Source organism: Cryptomeria japonica, chromosome 10 (genome assembly GCF_030272615.1).
Source record: "Cryptomeria japonica chromosome 10, Sugi_1.0, whole genome shotgun sequence".
NCBI lineage: Eukaryota > Viridiplantae > Streptophyta > Pinopsida > Cupressales > Cupressaceae > Cryptomeria > Cryptomeria japonica.
In genome coordinates this window covers 392,000,583-392,017,313 of record NC_081414.1, presented here as the reverse complement: position 1 = coordinate 392,017,313, position 16,731 = coordinate 392,000,583, and the positions used below count along the sequence as shown (strand labels likewise).

At 39.8% G+C, this 16,731-nt stretch overlaps 1 protein-coding gene across 3 annotated transcripts in view; it reads right to left on the bottom strand.

The window, feature by feature from the left end:
- Positions 1-16,731, bottom strand: part of LOC131038546 (DEAD-box ATP-dependent RNA helicase 16) — a 156,055-nt gene that overhangs the window by 75,595 nt on the left and 63,729 nt on the right. For 2 of the 3 annotated variants that reach the window (XM_057971010.2, XM_057971011.2), the window contains 2 exons: positions 4,865-4,930; positions 2,391-2,573 (listed from right to left, as the gene is read on the bottom strand). The exons of the other annotated variant lie outside the window; for it this stretch is intronic. In XM_057971010.2, the coding sequence (XP_057826993.2) occupies positions 2,391-2,573; positions 4,865-4,930 (249 nt within the window). The remainder of the gene's footprint in view (positions 1-2,390; positions 2,574-4,864; positions 4,931-16,731) is intronic. 3 annotated transcript variants of the gene reach the window in all.

The window sequence follows — 16,731 nt, the reverse complement described above, 5'->3', positions numbered from 1 at the left end:
AAACTCACTTTTTTTACTTCTAAGGCAAATTCGGGTTTTTAAGGGAGAAGAGCATAAAAATAAAGAGCGTTTCGACTTGCAATGGGGAAATAAATCCCCTACAACAACTAAAAGAAATAAAAACTCAAAAAGACTTGTAATAGGGAAATAAAATCCCTATTACAACAAAAAGCACAATGTAGGAACTTTTATGAGAACTTACAACTTCTCATTAATCTTGTATTTTTAAATTGACTTGTAATTTGTCCTAAAAGTTCCTACAAACAACTTAAAAGACAAAAAGGGAAATGGAAAATAAAAAGCAAGTTACAAGTAGCAAATTAGAAATAAAGTGCACTTGTAATTGCTAGAAAAAAACCCCTACAAAACTAAAACATAAAGGAAATTCTAAACTTGCAAAGGAAAGAAAATTTTCCACTTGCAGTCCAGAAAATACAACCCGATTTTGAAGGAAAAACATAGCAAACAAACTCGAAACGCAATAAAATTTGAAACACGGATTGAGGATGAACCAAAGATCAGTCCAGTTTAACCAGAAGCAAAAATTTTGCCTCACGAAAAGTGCCTTAGAGTAAAAAAATTTATTTTTTAACAAAAATTTTAAAGGGGTTGTCCAATTTTGTGAATGCAAAAATACGGAAAACAACTTCTATAGTTGGCACTGGACTTTGGTTGCACAGAATGAGGTCTTGGAGAAGGTGAAAGATGATGCTGATAGAATATAGAAGGACAAATAAAGGCAATTCAAGACAAGATCTTCCTTGTAGTTGCAGAAATGATAGGGAAAGAGACCATCCAGGAGAGAGATGCAGTTGGAGAATTTGAAGGCCATAGTTCAAGACATCTTTGCCATCACAGGATTAGTCTTGAAGAATAATTTTGCTAAGGCGTCAAACCTCATCTCCATTAAAGATGCCTTCCACAAACAGGAATTAGACTAGGAGATCACTTTTGCTCTGTGTGCAGGCGACTTGGAAGGGTTAGAGTTTAGGATCAACATGTTGCCACATGTCACAATGGAGGAAGTGGACCAAATTGTGTCTAAATTCATTGAATATCAGAAGAAAGGTGTACAATCCTAAAAAATAGCATCTTTTGCCACTTGTCTCTCTTGAAGTTGATCTTGGATTTTATTTCAAAAACTTTATCTAGGGTTAGGTTGTTTAGATCTCAATCGTCGATCTTAGATTGATCTCGATCGTTTATTTTGCTTTCAAAAACTCTATATAAACTCTCATTCTCTCATTTCATTGTGTGGTGGAGAGATTTATGAAATTGTTGCATAGAGCTATTCGAGTAATAAAAAATTCATTATCAGTATTGTTTTGAAATCTTTTTATTGCTAAATGGTTGCATGGTTGCATATTCCCTTCAACACTTAGATTAGATTTGTTTAAGTAATTTGTTTTCAAGTTGTTAGATGAATGATAGATCTGATAGTATTGATTGGTGAAATCTTGCTCATACTTTTGTTGGATGGATGATTTCCTTTCAATGTGTAAAGTTAGCCTAAGCTTTTAATATGGATGTTTAACTTCTACTTGGAATGATATTGTTCAATTGTTGGTATTCTTTCTAAGTGTGAAAATCTTAAACATAACCTTAGAAGATTGCACTCGCTTTGCATAGTTGTCCAAGTGTGGTGAAACAAAGTGTCGTTACCGGTTTCACCCAGTCTTTACTGTCTCTTGAGTTCATAGGAATAGCTTAGAAGTAGTATAGAATCCCTAAACCCTCATCCTTTTATCTTGTTTTGAAGTCCTAAATCAAAAAATCAAAAAACATAGAGCATAAATTGTCAAATCTGCCTAGGTTCAACCTGTGAATGATAACAGTTGATAAGTGTAAGTCCCCCTTGAGATTTTCAGCATACACTACCCGAAGGGCTATCCCACTAAAGTCGCTCATTCGCACATATAGACCTTGGAGTCACCTTGTGGTCTTTCTCGCAATCTTGGCACAAGTAGTGATTTTGTTCAGGAGAGGATAAAGTATCCTTGTGGTATTTTATTCTAATGTTTGGTAGATGATAAAACAGACACCAACAGTACCTTGTTTCATATTTCTTTGCTTTTGTTTTTCCCCTTTGTATGGCCTTTCTACGTTTCTCTTCCTAGAACTTTCTATTGTAAACTGTTGAATCTAGAGTCCCATTGACCAGCTTCTGGTTATCTGTGGACATTAATATAATTTATTTCTTTCTGTAGAAAACAATGCCAATCATATAAGACTCAAGGCATTTGACTCTCCACGAACATAAAAGACAAATTTTTAAAACATTAATTTAAAAATTAGGATCAGGCACGTTGAAATTAAAAAGTCAACAAACAAGATAGAATCCAAGCTTATTAATAAATTCAATTAAATAAAGAAAGCATTGATCAGTATACCGTATGAACATTTTTGAAGTCAATTCCTCTAACCACTCCATATTCAGAATCCAATACCCTCTTCTGGTGTTTTTTTGATCTTTTGATGGGATGCATAACCTGTTCAATGGGTTCCTTCTCAACTTTTGCAGGTTTACTGCCATCTGTTGCTATCATATAATCAAACATGCCTGTGTTGAACTCCTGTAAAATAGCTCAACATTAGATCAAGTGAATGCAGGAACAACTGAGAACAATATTCCCATTCTCTGAACTCTATGCTTTACATTAATAATCTCTCACTCACTCTGTTTAAAATTCTTAAGAAAATATGCAAATTAGATAGACTGCATAAACATCAACTAAATGCTTAAGAAACAAAAGTGAAACTTCTGATAGCTTAAAAAAACACAGAAGCATACTACCACATGTAGCTCATATATTTTCTGCCTCAGCTAATACAAGAATATAAATTTATCATACTACGGCCTCTTGAACTTTACATCATAAGCACGCAACATTATAGATACAAGAATCATACCACTAGTGTGAATATTGTCTGTAGACATTCACACTAAAGTAATAAGACAAATCCGTGCTTAAACCAGACGTAAAAGCTAAAACATGAAAATAATCTCTAAATCTGTGCTTTGACAGAACAAGATTAACTAAAGCTCTAAGGTTGTCTTAGAAAAGATCTTCAAAACACATAGAATACAAGTGTTAATATCATAAGGAAAAATAAAAGACACCAAGGTGGGAAAGATGTAGGTCATCAGCCAGGTCAGCATATAAGCAAATAATTCATGGCAGCGATCTTCACCTAAGTTTTCCAAACAAAAGTCTGGGTTGGAATAAAGGTTGTTGGTAGTTAAAACTTATACCAAAGAAGCCAGAAAAGTCATAATAGAAACATTCATGAAGCTTTAAGAGAAATCAGAGACAGAAATTCAGAGATCAAGGGGATCACTCCAATCATGCCTTCACCTTGTACCTCAGCTTCAGCCCAGCACCTTTCAGTGCCTTCAATTTTCTCCCCAAAGCAACCACCCGACTGAACTATATCATCCATTCCCAGTAATTCCATTAGATAGTTATCAAGGAAACATACAACTCTGGAAGCAGGAGATAGAAATAGAACCTAATTTTAACAAAGTGCATTGTGTCAACATTGTAATACAATAATAAATCACATGCGTTACTAAAGGAATATTTACATTACAGTGTGATCTACTTCATGCACTATGAAGATAACACACTGACTGTTCCCACCAGTAGTCACACCTACATTTTATAATTCTATATGTACTTACTTTATCTAATTGGTTCAAGTTCTCTACCATTGAAATGATTTTTGTCTAATGAGGCAGACCCGCATACTAAAAACTATGTCCATCATGATTATATAAATCATTTAAGACAATCCGTTTTCTCTATTTTGGTGTTCTCGTATATGATCTGCTGATGACTGCATGTAAATTCCAGCAGAGTACTCTATTGTTCATCTTAATATTATGCATATTCTATTTTATTATGTATTGCATATATACATTTTGTGTCCCGTATATAAATAAATGTGTATGTTCCACATGAATTTGAGTGTATTCCAATTAGGTCTTATACACAAGATATTTTGATTCCAATCAGTCAGTGGAATCAGCCCTCACAGCAGGCTAATGCACAGCTTCTCCAAATTAAGGCAATAAAAAAAATCCCTCGGTCAGATTTCTAGAATGAACACATTATAGATATAATCCTCCTATTCTGTTCCAAAGGTATAGCCCTCTTATTCTATTTTTTAATTTGAAGTCAAATGATATTGTAAAAATCAGTATGTTGAGTGAAAACATTTGTCTTATAAAAATTAATCAATAATTTGATTACAACAACGCTTATCATAACTAGACAACACATTTTTAGAAAGGTCATTGCTAGCAAGAAACATAGATCAGATTGTTCAGCTGACATGAAGCTATATTGTTCTCTAATGTCAAAATTGTTGTATGCAGGCACTATATATAATTGATGTTCTGTAAAACACATTTTTGGAAAGGTCATTTGTAGCAAGAAACACAGTTCAGATTGTTCCAACTGTCTACAAGCACTGCTCTAAGAAAAGCACAAACTTCTCTAATGTCATAATTGTATGCAGTTTATATAATCAGTGTTTTCTAGTATTTTGTTTTGATCAAGTCCATTACTTTCCAAAGCAACTTCAAGTTTTTCACTACTTTCTAAGTGTATTCCCATTGTTGCTTTTTCCCTTTCAAAGCTTTTCAGGGATAAAATCATGTCACCACAAAGGCATGACAAAATTAAATCTAGTTGTACAGAAGATATTAACCATTTTAAAACCAGAAGATCAGCTGCTTTTGTAAGGCAACAGGTAATCTATCCCTTGAAAATTTGCAAAATAAGCATAGTTTGTTCTCAGCCTATCATTACAAGAATTCATAAAGTAATGCAATAGAAAAAACTATTGTTGATGGCTATACCTCAAGCATGTGAAGCCGTGAGTTTTGTGGTAACTCTGCATTGAAGACAGCAGATTTCATCCCAAACTGTAAAAACACCAATGCCAGAAATAACAAGTGAGTTTCAAACAAAAACATTTGAATATTAAAACAACAAACTGTGGCTATTATGTTCTTAAGATATAGACATATTTATAATGTTCTTAAGATTAAAACAACTATTTGATGTAGACAATATCATGTCCAGATTTAAGATATGTGTCAGTTGTTACTACTATAGTATTATTGGTTATAGCATGTGGTCAGATATCTTTACACCAATTCAAATATTATGGATCCATTTAGTGGGCTGAATCACTTAAATCTTACTTTATATGCATCTTGATAAGAGAGTTCATTTGTATCTAATCGTAGTTCAGTTAAGCTATACGCTTAGTGACCCTACTCTTATACTAATCTATGAATGCATATTGTTGGCAAGTTGTGTTAGGACTGTTTTGGGCAGATTTTCTCATTTTGGTTAGCTTAGCTTTTCTCCTGCTGTTTTTAAAATTTTGTCTAAGGCTGCTTTCCTTTAAAAATTGCCTAACCAGTCATGAGTTTAATTGGAAATCCTTGTGGCCCGCGACGCGATATGTTATGGTCTACCTGTGTCCTAGGTGGATTAAGTTTTGTGTCCCCCCGCCCCCCCCGCATGTAACTTTAAAGGGTTTGTAATTGGTCACATACCTGAATTGTCTTAAAGTGGGCCTCGATCAGCAGAAAGGTTTGTGTTGGCACTAAGCTGTTATCTGATGTGGCAGGCAAAGTGTATCAAAGTTGTTTCTCGGAACTCGATGGAATTTTTATTTTATCCTAGCCGAATCCCGAGTCGAATAAGCCACGTAAATGTTTCTTGCGGAACTCGGTGAGCATGGTGTCTCGTGTTCAACGAGTGCCCAAGAGGAATGTCATGACTCCAACCAAAGGTTACTTGGCACTCGGTGAATGAATTGTCTCTGCTTTGACGAGTCCCGAGAGGAAGACGAATGAGCTGAATGTTGGTAACCAAATAGGATCCAGTGTGTCAACTCGGGCCTCGCCAAGATAGCTTTTGTGATCCTGACGAGTGTCGAGAGAGTTTAACAAAGGCGATGAGGCAAATGATGTGACTGATAGTTTCCTCGAGTATGGTTATTTGAATTTCACCGCTTACCGTCAATTCTCTGAGATCAACGGTGCACGTTTAAACCTATGTAAAAGCCCATTTGCGCCATCATTATTCACACGAACTTCATTTATGAAGAGAGGATGGTTTATTTGAGTTTAGAACAATTCTGGTCACAAATTGCTGAAAAGGTCTGATGCGGAGTTGAGAAACCAGGTTGTGAAGGCGTCTAGGCGGCCATAAAATCAGAAAGCGCAAGCAAGATTGAGTAAGTCCTGTTACCTATCTCTGTAGTTTCCTTCAAAGAATGGGATAAGAATTAATTGTAGCCCTAGTTAAAATATTATCAGTCTAGGGTAATCTTGGGACATGTTGGAATTATCTACCTCTTCGAAAGCTTCACAGTCTGTAGAACCCAAGGCTAAAAGACAAAAAAGATAAAAACCTTCACGATGATTTAATTGCTCAATTGCCTGGGTCGTCTTATAGACCTAAGACAGGGGCTGGTGTTGTGAGGTTTGTGGACAAGCAATCTGATTGTAGGGAGAGCTATTTTAGGGTCAAAGGGCATCATATCTTCAAATGTTTTTATATGAAATCGGAGTCTGCAATTCCTGAATTCAACCCATGGAGATTAGGACTGGCTAGATTAGTCGTTCCTAATGTTTTTCTCAGTGTGGACTTAATTAAAGCGTTGGCAAAGTGTTATAATGTTGAAGGCCGATACATCAGGTCCACGAATGGGAGGTTGTTAGACATTAACAGGGATACAATACTAGAGGTGTTTGGCTTAGAAGACTGTAGGGATTGCAATACAGAGATTAATTTGGAAAACCTCAAGGCCGAATATGATGCCATAGAGGGGTTCTTCAGAAGGAAATGGTTGCCCATTCACAAACCTAGATACAGGGATAACTTGCAGAAATTTGCTAGGAACGAGCAGCCCCCATACAAGGTGGACTTGTTTTGCAGATATTTTGAGCTAACCTATTATGCAATTTGTCAAGTGTTGGGATATAATGGGGATTCTATGATGCCTAAGGAATTTATGTTGCTTTCTTGCGATGTATAAGGTGAGACTAACTACAAGTGTTATGATTACTCCCAATTTGTTGCAAATGCATTGCATGAATCACTAGTAGGAATTCAGCAAGGAGGTTCAAAAATAACTTTCAAATGGTACTCATTACTGATGCATATGATATTGTTCCAAGGACATAAGTATGGTGTATGGGACCCTTTGCTTAATGTAAGGCCTGTTCAAAAGGGAGTCAAGGTGCTAGTCCAGTTATGGACTGCTATTTGGGACAAAAGATATCAGCATTCTCAGGCTCTAATGTTTGAACAGTACTTTGTCAGGAGCATATATATTGCATGTGGTATAGAAGTTCCCCGGTTGACAAAGCAAGTAATGAATTTCTTAAGACCAAAGGGGAAGGAAAAGGAACTCAATGTGAGTATTGACCACAATTGGGCTGATTGGTATTTGGACGAGCAATATACATACATCAGGATGTATGGATTTAAAGGAAAACCACATATGCTACCTCTCATAGTCCCAAATAGATTGGCTGCTTTAGAAATTGTATGGCAGATGTATGAGGCTTCAGCTCCTTTTAGAAACAGCCAAAAGGGATCCTTCTTGCCCATGTGCCTAGTGATTGGTGATTTTGAAATCAATACAAATAAAGGTTTTGAGGAAGCCATTAAATTGCTTATGTCTTTTCACTTCCCACTAGGATTGACAACTCGAGAGTTTGACCCAAAAGGGTATTATACTTATGCCAAGAGGGCAATGACACTGGGGAAAGTTCAACATGAGTTTGAACTCAGAGAGGAATTGATGAGAGATTGTGATTCTTAAGAGAAAGTACAGACAAGGAGATCAATGTACTTTAAGGTACAAAAGATTGAAAGCAAGAAAAGTTTCGAAGACCCTTCTTATGTAGGACTCTTCCCGGAAGAACGTGACAAAGTAGCAAGAATGGAAAAAATAATTCAAAATGCCCCTATTCTCCTTGCTAATTCACCTATTCCTCCACCTCCATCTCCAAGACCTTCAACTTTTGAAGTAAGTGGGTCAATTGACATTCCTCCTTTAGCTAGGATGTCTCTGACACCATCTTTAGGTGTTAATTTATCTCAGGAAGATGGGGACAAAAGCAGATCCCAAGAGGAAATGGAAGTAACACAAGAAATAAGGTTGCCACCTTACATTCCACCAAATGAAGATAATGATGACTTGATCCAGGTAAGTAGCTATTTAACAGAAGATGTGAGAAGAAACGCTTCTGAATCTTTCATATCTGATGATGAATTCATTAAGTCTCAAGAATTCAAATTGTTTATTTATAAGTGGAAGGGCAAAGAGATTAACAGAAATTCCTAGTGAGCAAAGGGATGAATATAACAGAAAGTTCCATGCAGGGCTCAAGGAGGAGTTTGATCAAATGACACCCAAGAAGGGGAGGATGTTACTCAAAGAAGTTGGATGCTTGATTATCCCTGGGATGAATCTATCCTCAAATATTGTTTTTGACAATCTGAGGAGAGAGCGAAAGTTCGATTGTAGCCTTACGGATGAAGGATATGAAAAACTTTGTTTTGGTTCAGAATTTAGACCTTCTGACAAAACTCTTTCCACATGGTGTATGTATCCTAAGGGACAAAGGCCAAAATTGATTAATGGCATGAATGAAGTAATTGGACAGTTCATGGTGTACCGGCTTAGGGATATTCATGCTAGTGATGTAGCTGATCTAAATGTGAATGTTGCATTATTTACTCAAGCAAAGTTTGAGGAGTTGAATGAAACAATTGCATAGATTACCCAAGAAAACATTGAGTTGAGAGAAGCATTAGGAGCTTCAAAAGGGAAAAATTTGTTGTTGGAGGATGAAAATACTATTTCAAAGTTGCAAACTAGCCTCATATATGAAAGAAATAAAAGAGAACAGACTAAGAAACAAATGCTAAAATTGCAACATGAGGTAATGTGTTTAAAAAGGGATCTCAGAATGAACAGGTTTACATGGGGCCAAGATTATATCAAGAGTAGGGTGGAACAAATGCTACCCTATTTACAGATTACATGGATAAGATATCAAGAATTGTTTCATGTTATGCAGAAACAACGGGCAGTAGAGATCCATTTAAAAATTACTATAAAATACTTGTATCAAAAGCAGCAGCTACTTCATTGTATATGTGTGTTTGTTGAATCTGTTGGTAGGGATGCTCAAATATGGAGAGACAAGTTGAATACATTAGAGCCTATTATATTTGAAGCTAATGAGTTGATTAGCAATCACTGCAGATTTCATGATTATATTGTCCAAGCTTTGAAAAGGTTCACCAAGTTACAAAGTACTCCCATCCCTCCCTTTATAAAAGAAGGCGGAAATCTCAAGACGGAGCATGAATGGGAGTTAGAACTTAGAGATTCCATTTTCCGCAAAGTACTAGATAAAGTTCTTGATGATGTTGATAGGGTAGTGGAGAATTTGCAGTTACAAGTGAGTGGTCTATACCAGTTGGAATATAGCACCACGATATTGAATAAAGCAAATGCTACTTTGGTGACTCCTTCATACAGCACACACATGGATGCTTGTCAGAATTTCCTTTCTGGAGAGATGTGAGTCATAAGGAATACTTATGCCACATGGAGGTTTTCTTTTGCTTTTACGAAATTCTGTTACAATTCAGTTAAGTTGTCTCTTGCTTATGTTAAGACCGATAAAAGGGGTTGTAACCAAAAGGGGAATGATGGTAAGGTTAGATAATGACAGGTGGTATAGGATTGGTTGAAAGCTTTCGTGCTCCCTTGTTTTCTATAAAAGGGAATTCATGGCCATTTTGTAAGGGTTCTGAAATTTGAAATATAGAAGCGGTTTAGTTGAGTTCTTGGAAGCAAAGTTAGTTTTCTAGCATATGAAACTGTTATACATAAAGAAATTAATATAAATATTCCAGTGAATTGTCTCATATCTGTTGTTTTTCAGTTGAATGCTTTTATTTGTTAAGGACAAATAGAACTGTCCCTATGGGTTACTGTAGATGTGTAATATGATATTTAGGTTTTCTTCAAGGAAAAAATTAAATTCTAATAGCATGTTACAGCAACTGAGGAATGATTATGATGGTTTAAAGTATGATTTACGAGGGATTATGATAGGATATATATGTAAGGCATTTATAGTCGAAAAATTAGTTGTAACTCTTGTCATTCTGTCAGGAATTTGACTTTGTGCCGATGGATAATACACTGGTCTGATGCTATGTTTGTTCAGTAACCACAACCTTTTTCAAGTAACCGTTCTTCAATTTATTTTTGTTTGTAGTAAGGATTCTGGTTCTCAAGTGATAATTTTCTCCGAAGTAAGTGGAATAGGGCCAATTCTAGATGCTTACTTGCGTTAATTCAGTATCATTGAGAATCATCTGTTTTAAAAAGCAATACCAGTATAGCATGCTGTATTTTTTAAAGTGTTGTTGTAGGTTAACCTGCCTGGGTCTTGCAGAGCCCGAATTGTAGAAGGATTGTCCATCTTGTCGTGATATCCTTGTCAATTGGCCAATGATCTTGAATTCTTGTTGAAGGAAGAAGGCTAACTCTTAGAGAAATTCAAGAAGTTATTTGGAAACACCAACAAGTTGTAAATGGGATTACTAGTTTAGCATAATGTAAATTGGGAGTTACTTAGAATTAGTAATATCTACAATTATTTTAGATGAAATTTTTTTGTTATAAAACAGTCAAATGTTGTAGATCAATATAATTTTCCCCTGTGAGTGAGATAAAGACAGTGTACTGCAATGAAACTAGGAATTCCATAACATTATGATTGATGGAATAGCTACTACAAGACGATCAAAATAAATTCAAGCATGGGATTGATAATTAAAATTGGAATATGATCTAAATGTAAAGGAAATTAATTATATGATCTTTCTAGGGTTGCCAATACAAAAAAATGGGTTAAGTTTTCTTAAAACTAAAAAAGTAATTGGGTCAGAGCCAATACAAAATTTGAGAACTAGTGCATAAGGGCAAACCCTTGCATATTAATACTATAACCTTTGAGGGGTTATGATTGTGAGGCAATATGTGGAAAATGTCACTAACAAATTGATTGTAGAGAGTTGATATCCCAAGGTAGGAAACATGGCTTGTGCATTTTGCAAGTAAGACAACTTTAATTCATTAGGCCAAAATCTGTTTGTGTGAGTGACAAATGTATTTGTAAAGGAAGTTGTGATGAAGAGGAGCGAACATCAGCACACTAGTGCTATACACTAATGAATACAAAATCATAGTATTGAGTGCAAAGAATAAAAATGAATGTAGTTCTAAATGATATATATTTGTTGTTCCAGGAAACACTTTACCGTCCAATGACAAAATCAAAAAAGTGCACATTTGCTGCATAATTTACTAATTAATGTTCCCTAAGGATGGGCCATTACAAAGCATGATTTGAAGCATTCATAAACAATTTGGAGTGCATTTGGACAGGTATTTTCTTTGGTTCTTTAATATTTTTTCTGCCTTTTATATTTGAGAATTCAAAAGAACCAAGACCCTATTAGCATGTTACTTATTTTCTTTTCTTTTTGCAGTGTCTAGAATCTATAGTGTGCAAACTGCAATGCAAGGCAGAACGAAGCCTACATGATGCATGACACACCAAGTGCTATCAAGGGTATGATGACCTGCAATTATTTTGGATGTAATGTAGAAAGGAGGTAGCAATCAATTGAAATACCACCTTGCTCAAAATTGCTAGCCAGATATCAAGTTGTTTACCTCAGTGCAGCAAGAAGTCCAACAAAAAACTTTGTAGCTATGATGAGAATAAAACTAAAAGAAAGAGAACAACATAAACAGTTGAATCAATGATGAATTTCACAGCCAGCCCTCATCCATCATAAAGTTTTTTCTTTGGCCCATGGGTTCAGAGTTCCTCCACTCACACTAAGGAGAGTTTAAGCCATATGAATTCCTCACCTAGCTTCTTAATTCCTCAAAATGTCCCAGGCACACAACCTTGATTGAAGTTGTTGCGTGGAATTGAGAGAAGCACCATGAAGCAAGGACAGCTGTTGCCGGGAATAATCATTATGTTATGTTGTTATATTATGTTTATGTTGTCATCGGTAATAATGAGTTACGGCGGTCAGTTAGTTAGCCGACGGGTAGGTAGTTGGAGTCGCGACGGTTGTGTCGCACCCCTTCGGGTATTATATATTGTGTACCTTTTCTTTGAAGTAGGATCATGTTAGTCGTGTCAGATGTAATGTTATAAGCACTTATTGTACATGGACTGTGGAATTAATATAGAGGCTGGTTATTTAATATATTTCCATTATGTTATGTGCATTTACTTTCTGCATTTAACCGTTTACCCGAGAGGGCAAACATTTGGCGCCGTTGCCTAGACGAACTCGGGAATGGAAGACACGGATGGCGCACAGACACAATGGGCCTACCCGTTGGTGAAGTAAACCCGGAGGCCGATGACGCGCAGACAGAACTTTACACAGGAGAAGACACGGCAACGCGAGAATTTTCAATTTTGCTCCAGGTAGCCATTCAGACACACGTTCGACGAGAAGCGGCGGAGGCAGAAATCCCACCAAGTGCCGTGTGGACAGCGCTGGAGGTTAGCCCGACAGTAAACCGGTTGATGAACCACCTCCCCCGGTTGCTTGCACAGGCATCGCTGGCACAACAAGCCCGCCTGGAGGAGATTGCCCAAGAAGAGCGACGACAACAAATCCTGCAACGCTACGAAGAGAACAGCCGACGGGAAACGGAACGAGATGGCGCCAGGCCAGGAGGAAATTGAACCTTGTAATAATCCCGACACACTGCTGATATAAATTGTGGCCGGAAGGCAAAATAAAAATAAAAATAATAAAAGTTTTTTTGTGTACATGGCGTGTATGGAAGTGACTTATGCCCAATAGACTAAATAAGGACAAAAATAAAAAGATACAGAGTGACGAATGGGAAGTGGCACAAACCGCGTTGAATCTCAGACAGCAGATAGTACGAAGGCGTAGGCTAAGGCAGCTTGCCGAGGGACGACTGGCCGAGGGGTTGCCCGAAGGGAACCCAGGAGGTGTCACGGAGGTTGCGGAGGCAGAGATAGACGGAGAGAACTACACTGTTGTAGGGCTGCCAGAAGGAGTCACGGAGGGTGCCGAAGGAGAACTCTACAGTTCGCCAGAATACCACCGTAGGGTAAGAAGTCGCGAAGAGTTGGTGGAACAAACAAGGCTAAGTCTAAACCTGATCGACGCTACCAAAGACTTGCTAAAGAATTTGTCCATTTCAGAGGACAACCGGAGGGAGACAACGAAAGGTGACGGTACGACCGAAGGTGCCGAGGGAGCACAAGGGTACCGTACGGGAGGCAATTTGTTTGGTTCGGTGTCAGCAACTTTTTCCGGAGGACCCACAAGTGGAGGTTCAGTTGCAGGAGGCGGAGGATCGCCAGGTACAAGCACACAAGGAATTAGAGGAGCGAGACCCAGTGGTGGGCTGGCGAGTAAACAAAAATTGCCAAAGTTCACAGGGGAGGGCAAGGAAGACCCCTTACGACACTGACGTACATGTGAAACCATTTGGTCCGCCAACGGAGTAACAGACCAGGATGACTGGGTACAGCAGTTCCCAGCCACGTTACGAGGAGTTGCCATAGATTGGTACTCCGATGTGGACAAGCAAAAAGTGGCCACGTGGGCCAATCTACAGAAGGAATTCACGGGGGAGTTTCGGTTGCTCCGTGATGACAATGAAATTGTAACGGAGATATACAGTACCAAACAAGGTACCAGGGAGACAGTACGGGCATATAGTCGGAGGCTGAAAGAACTCTTGGGTAAAATGGAAAGCCAACCCGCAGATGGATTGAAGAAACGATGGTTCGTTGAAGGGTTGAAATCCTCCCTACGGAGGAAGATGAAAATTGTACCCCCGACGTCATATGACGACGCTTATAATAGGGCGATGGACCTGGAGAGCGAACACAAAACATCAAAGAAGAAGAAAAGTAATAAATCCTCATTCGAGGATAATGACTCTTCACAGGAAAGCAGCAGCGACGACGAGGCTAGCAAACGGGTGCAATCGCTCCAGAAAGACATGGAGCGAATGAGAAAGGAATTCAAAATAATGAGAAGCACTGGTCGGAACGAAGGGGACATATGGTGCACTGAGTGCAAAGAGGAAGGGCACACAAAGGGTACTTGCCAAAAGAAGGCATTCTGTGAGATTTGCCAAGTGATGGGACACTCCACCAAGGAGTGCCCATACAACATGAAAACCCGAGGTACGCAAATGAACCAGGTGTTGTTCACGGAGCAGGCCACAACATCCGCACCAGCGGGTACCGGCCAACATACTAACACAACGGCATCATCTGGAGGATACCGGGACAACAGACGCGGCGGCGGAAGGAATAACAACAATAACAATAACAGAAGCCGTATCCAGTATGATGCCAAGGGCCGGCCAATTATCCAATGTAGGGCCTGTAATCAGTGGGGGCACTTCGCCCGTGATTGCACAAAGGAAGCCACCCCTCAGCACCTCTGTCGTTGGTGTGGGCCAAGGGACCATGAGGACGCAAATTGCCCGCAGGCAGGGGTTAATCTCCTCAACATTGAGAAGGCTAAGAAGACTAGTGAGAAAGAAGTACTGGCGATCACCCGCGCCCAGACGAAAAAAGCCACTTATCTCGACCCCCGTACGGAGAAGGAGAGATTACGGGAGGCAAAGGCCAATATTGAACGTGAGATGAGGACCGAACGACGGGACAACGAGGTGGCGAGTACATCATCCCGTACGGAAGCGGAAAATAACATCATTGGGCAAATCTTGCAGATGGAGGTGCCGATAAAGGTAAAAGACCTTCTAGACTCTATGCCACAATTGAGGACTGCCATCCTCACCAATGTGCAAAGCACCGCAGCGTCGAGTGCACCACAGGTACGGGTTCCCGCCACCGCATCGTCGAGTGCACCATAGGTAGGGGTTCCCGCCACCGCTTCGAAGAGTACACCACAGGTGGAGGTTTCCGTCAGCCCTTTGACTGACCCGATGTTACTAGCCTTGAGCAGTGGTAGACACCCAGCTGTGGTAGAAATGGGTATCCGTGGGACCATTCTGAAGGACACCATTGTGGACGGTGGATCTGGGGTGAATGTACTACCAGAAGAAACATGGAAGCGGTTGGGGAAGCCCACCCTGTGGCCACCCACATTCAACCTGGTGGGAGCAGACCAACACGGCATTAAGCCACTCGGCCTGTTGATGGCCCAACAAGTGACAATTGGTACGCAACCATTCTTGTTAGATTTCGTGGTTATCCCCTCGAAGAAGAAAGGCTATGACGCCATCCTGGGGAGAGCGTGGTTGATCAACGCGAGGGTAAACCACAACTGGAAGAAAAATACACTTTCCATGGAGAAGGGGGGGCGGAAATATACCATTGACCTACACACCCAAGATGTCGGCGAAGAGCTCGCCTCTTCCGACTCGGACTCAGAGGACTCTAATAAAGGGGAAGGGGGTCCCGATGAAAGCAAGGGCAAGAACGCGATGGAGCCGAACAGTGAAGGGGTGCTCGAATTGGAGGGATGTTCTGAAGATGAGGTATGCTCACTTAACGAGCTCTTCCACTGGCAAATGGAGGATTATGAAATGTTCCAAAGCTACAGGCTCGAAGTAGAGGAACCAGAGCAACCAACAGAGGTGTACTTGCCGGAATACAAAGAATATTGGAAGGGAGACGCTCCAAACCCTGGCGACGTAGAGAATCCGAAGAGTGTTGGCAACGATTGGAACCCTGTGTGGAAGACCGCAGTCTTCAAAATCTTTATTATTCTTCTTCTTCTTATGTACGGGAAGGAGGTCGTGGTCCCTGTAGAATTTGTGGTTCCAGGTCTTCGGATGGCCATGGAAAATAGACTTGCCACCAACGGGTACAAATTGAAACCCTACCACGCGAAGCGCGCAGGGGAACCGAGAGGCCGGACGGACACCCGAGAGCCCAAAGGGGGACCTGAGCGGATGGAAGGAGACCTAAGAGGCGAGGTAGGCGACTCAAGAGGCACAGGACCACAACAGGAAACCCTTGGGCAAGGAAAACTGAGAAGGATGAAGGGCGATCTCAGAGACAGGGGACCTCAGCAGAAGACTCTCTAGCAGAAAAAAAAAACGAAAAAAATAAATAAATAAATAAATTGAAAAAAAAAAAAAAAAAAAAATCGTATGGTCGTACGGGTCAGCTGACCGTACGGAAAAAAAGGGAGAAGAAAGCCACGGTGGAACCATCGTACAGTGGGACCACCATGCGGTGGAACCATCGTACGGTAGCACGTCCACCACCGTGCGGTGGAAACCACTGCTGTCGCGGAGCACGAAGACATAAACGCAGCCCCCGCACAAACAAACACAGTCATACGGTGGAGGGTGTTGACCGCACGATTGGAAGTGCCAGTGCTGTTGTTGACCGTACAGGGAGGTTGTATGGCCGGGGTGCCATCGGGGACATTACAATGCGTTGCCCCCAGACCCCTAGTTTATTTTGAGCTACAGAAGACCACGGGAAGTGTTGTGGTTGTCCGTACTGTGAGAAAGAAGCCTGCAGCTAAGCATTGGTGGGGAAGCCATAAGCCATAGAGGGAGGCGGATTTGGAGGTTGGGAACAAATAGAGTTTGAGGGAAGGC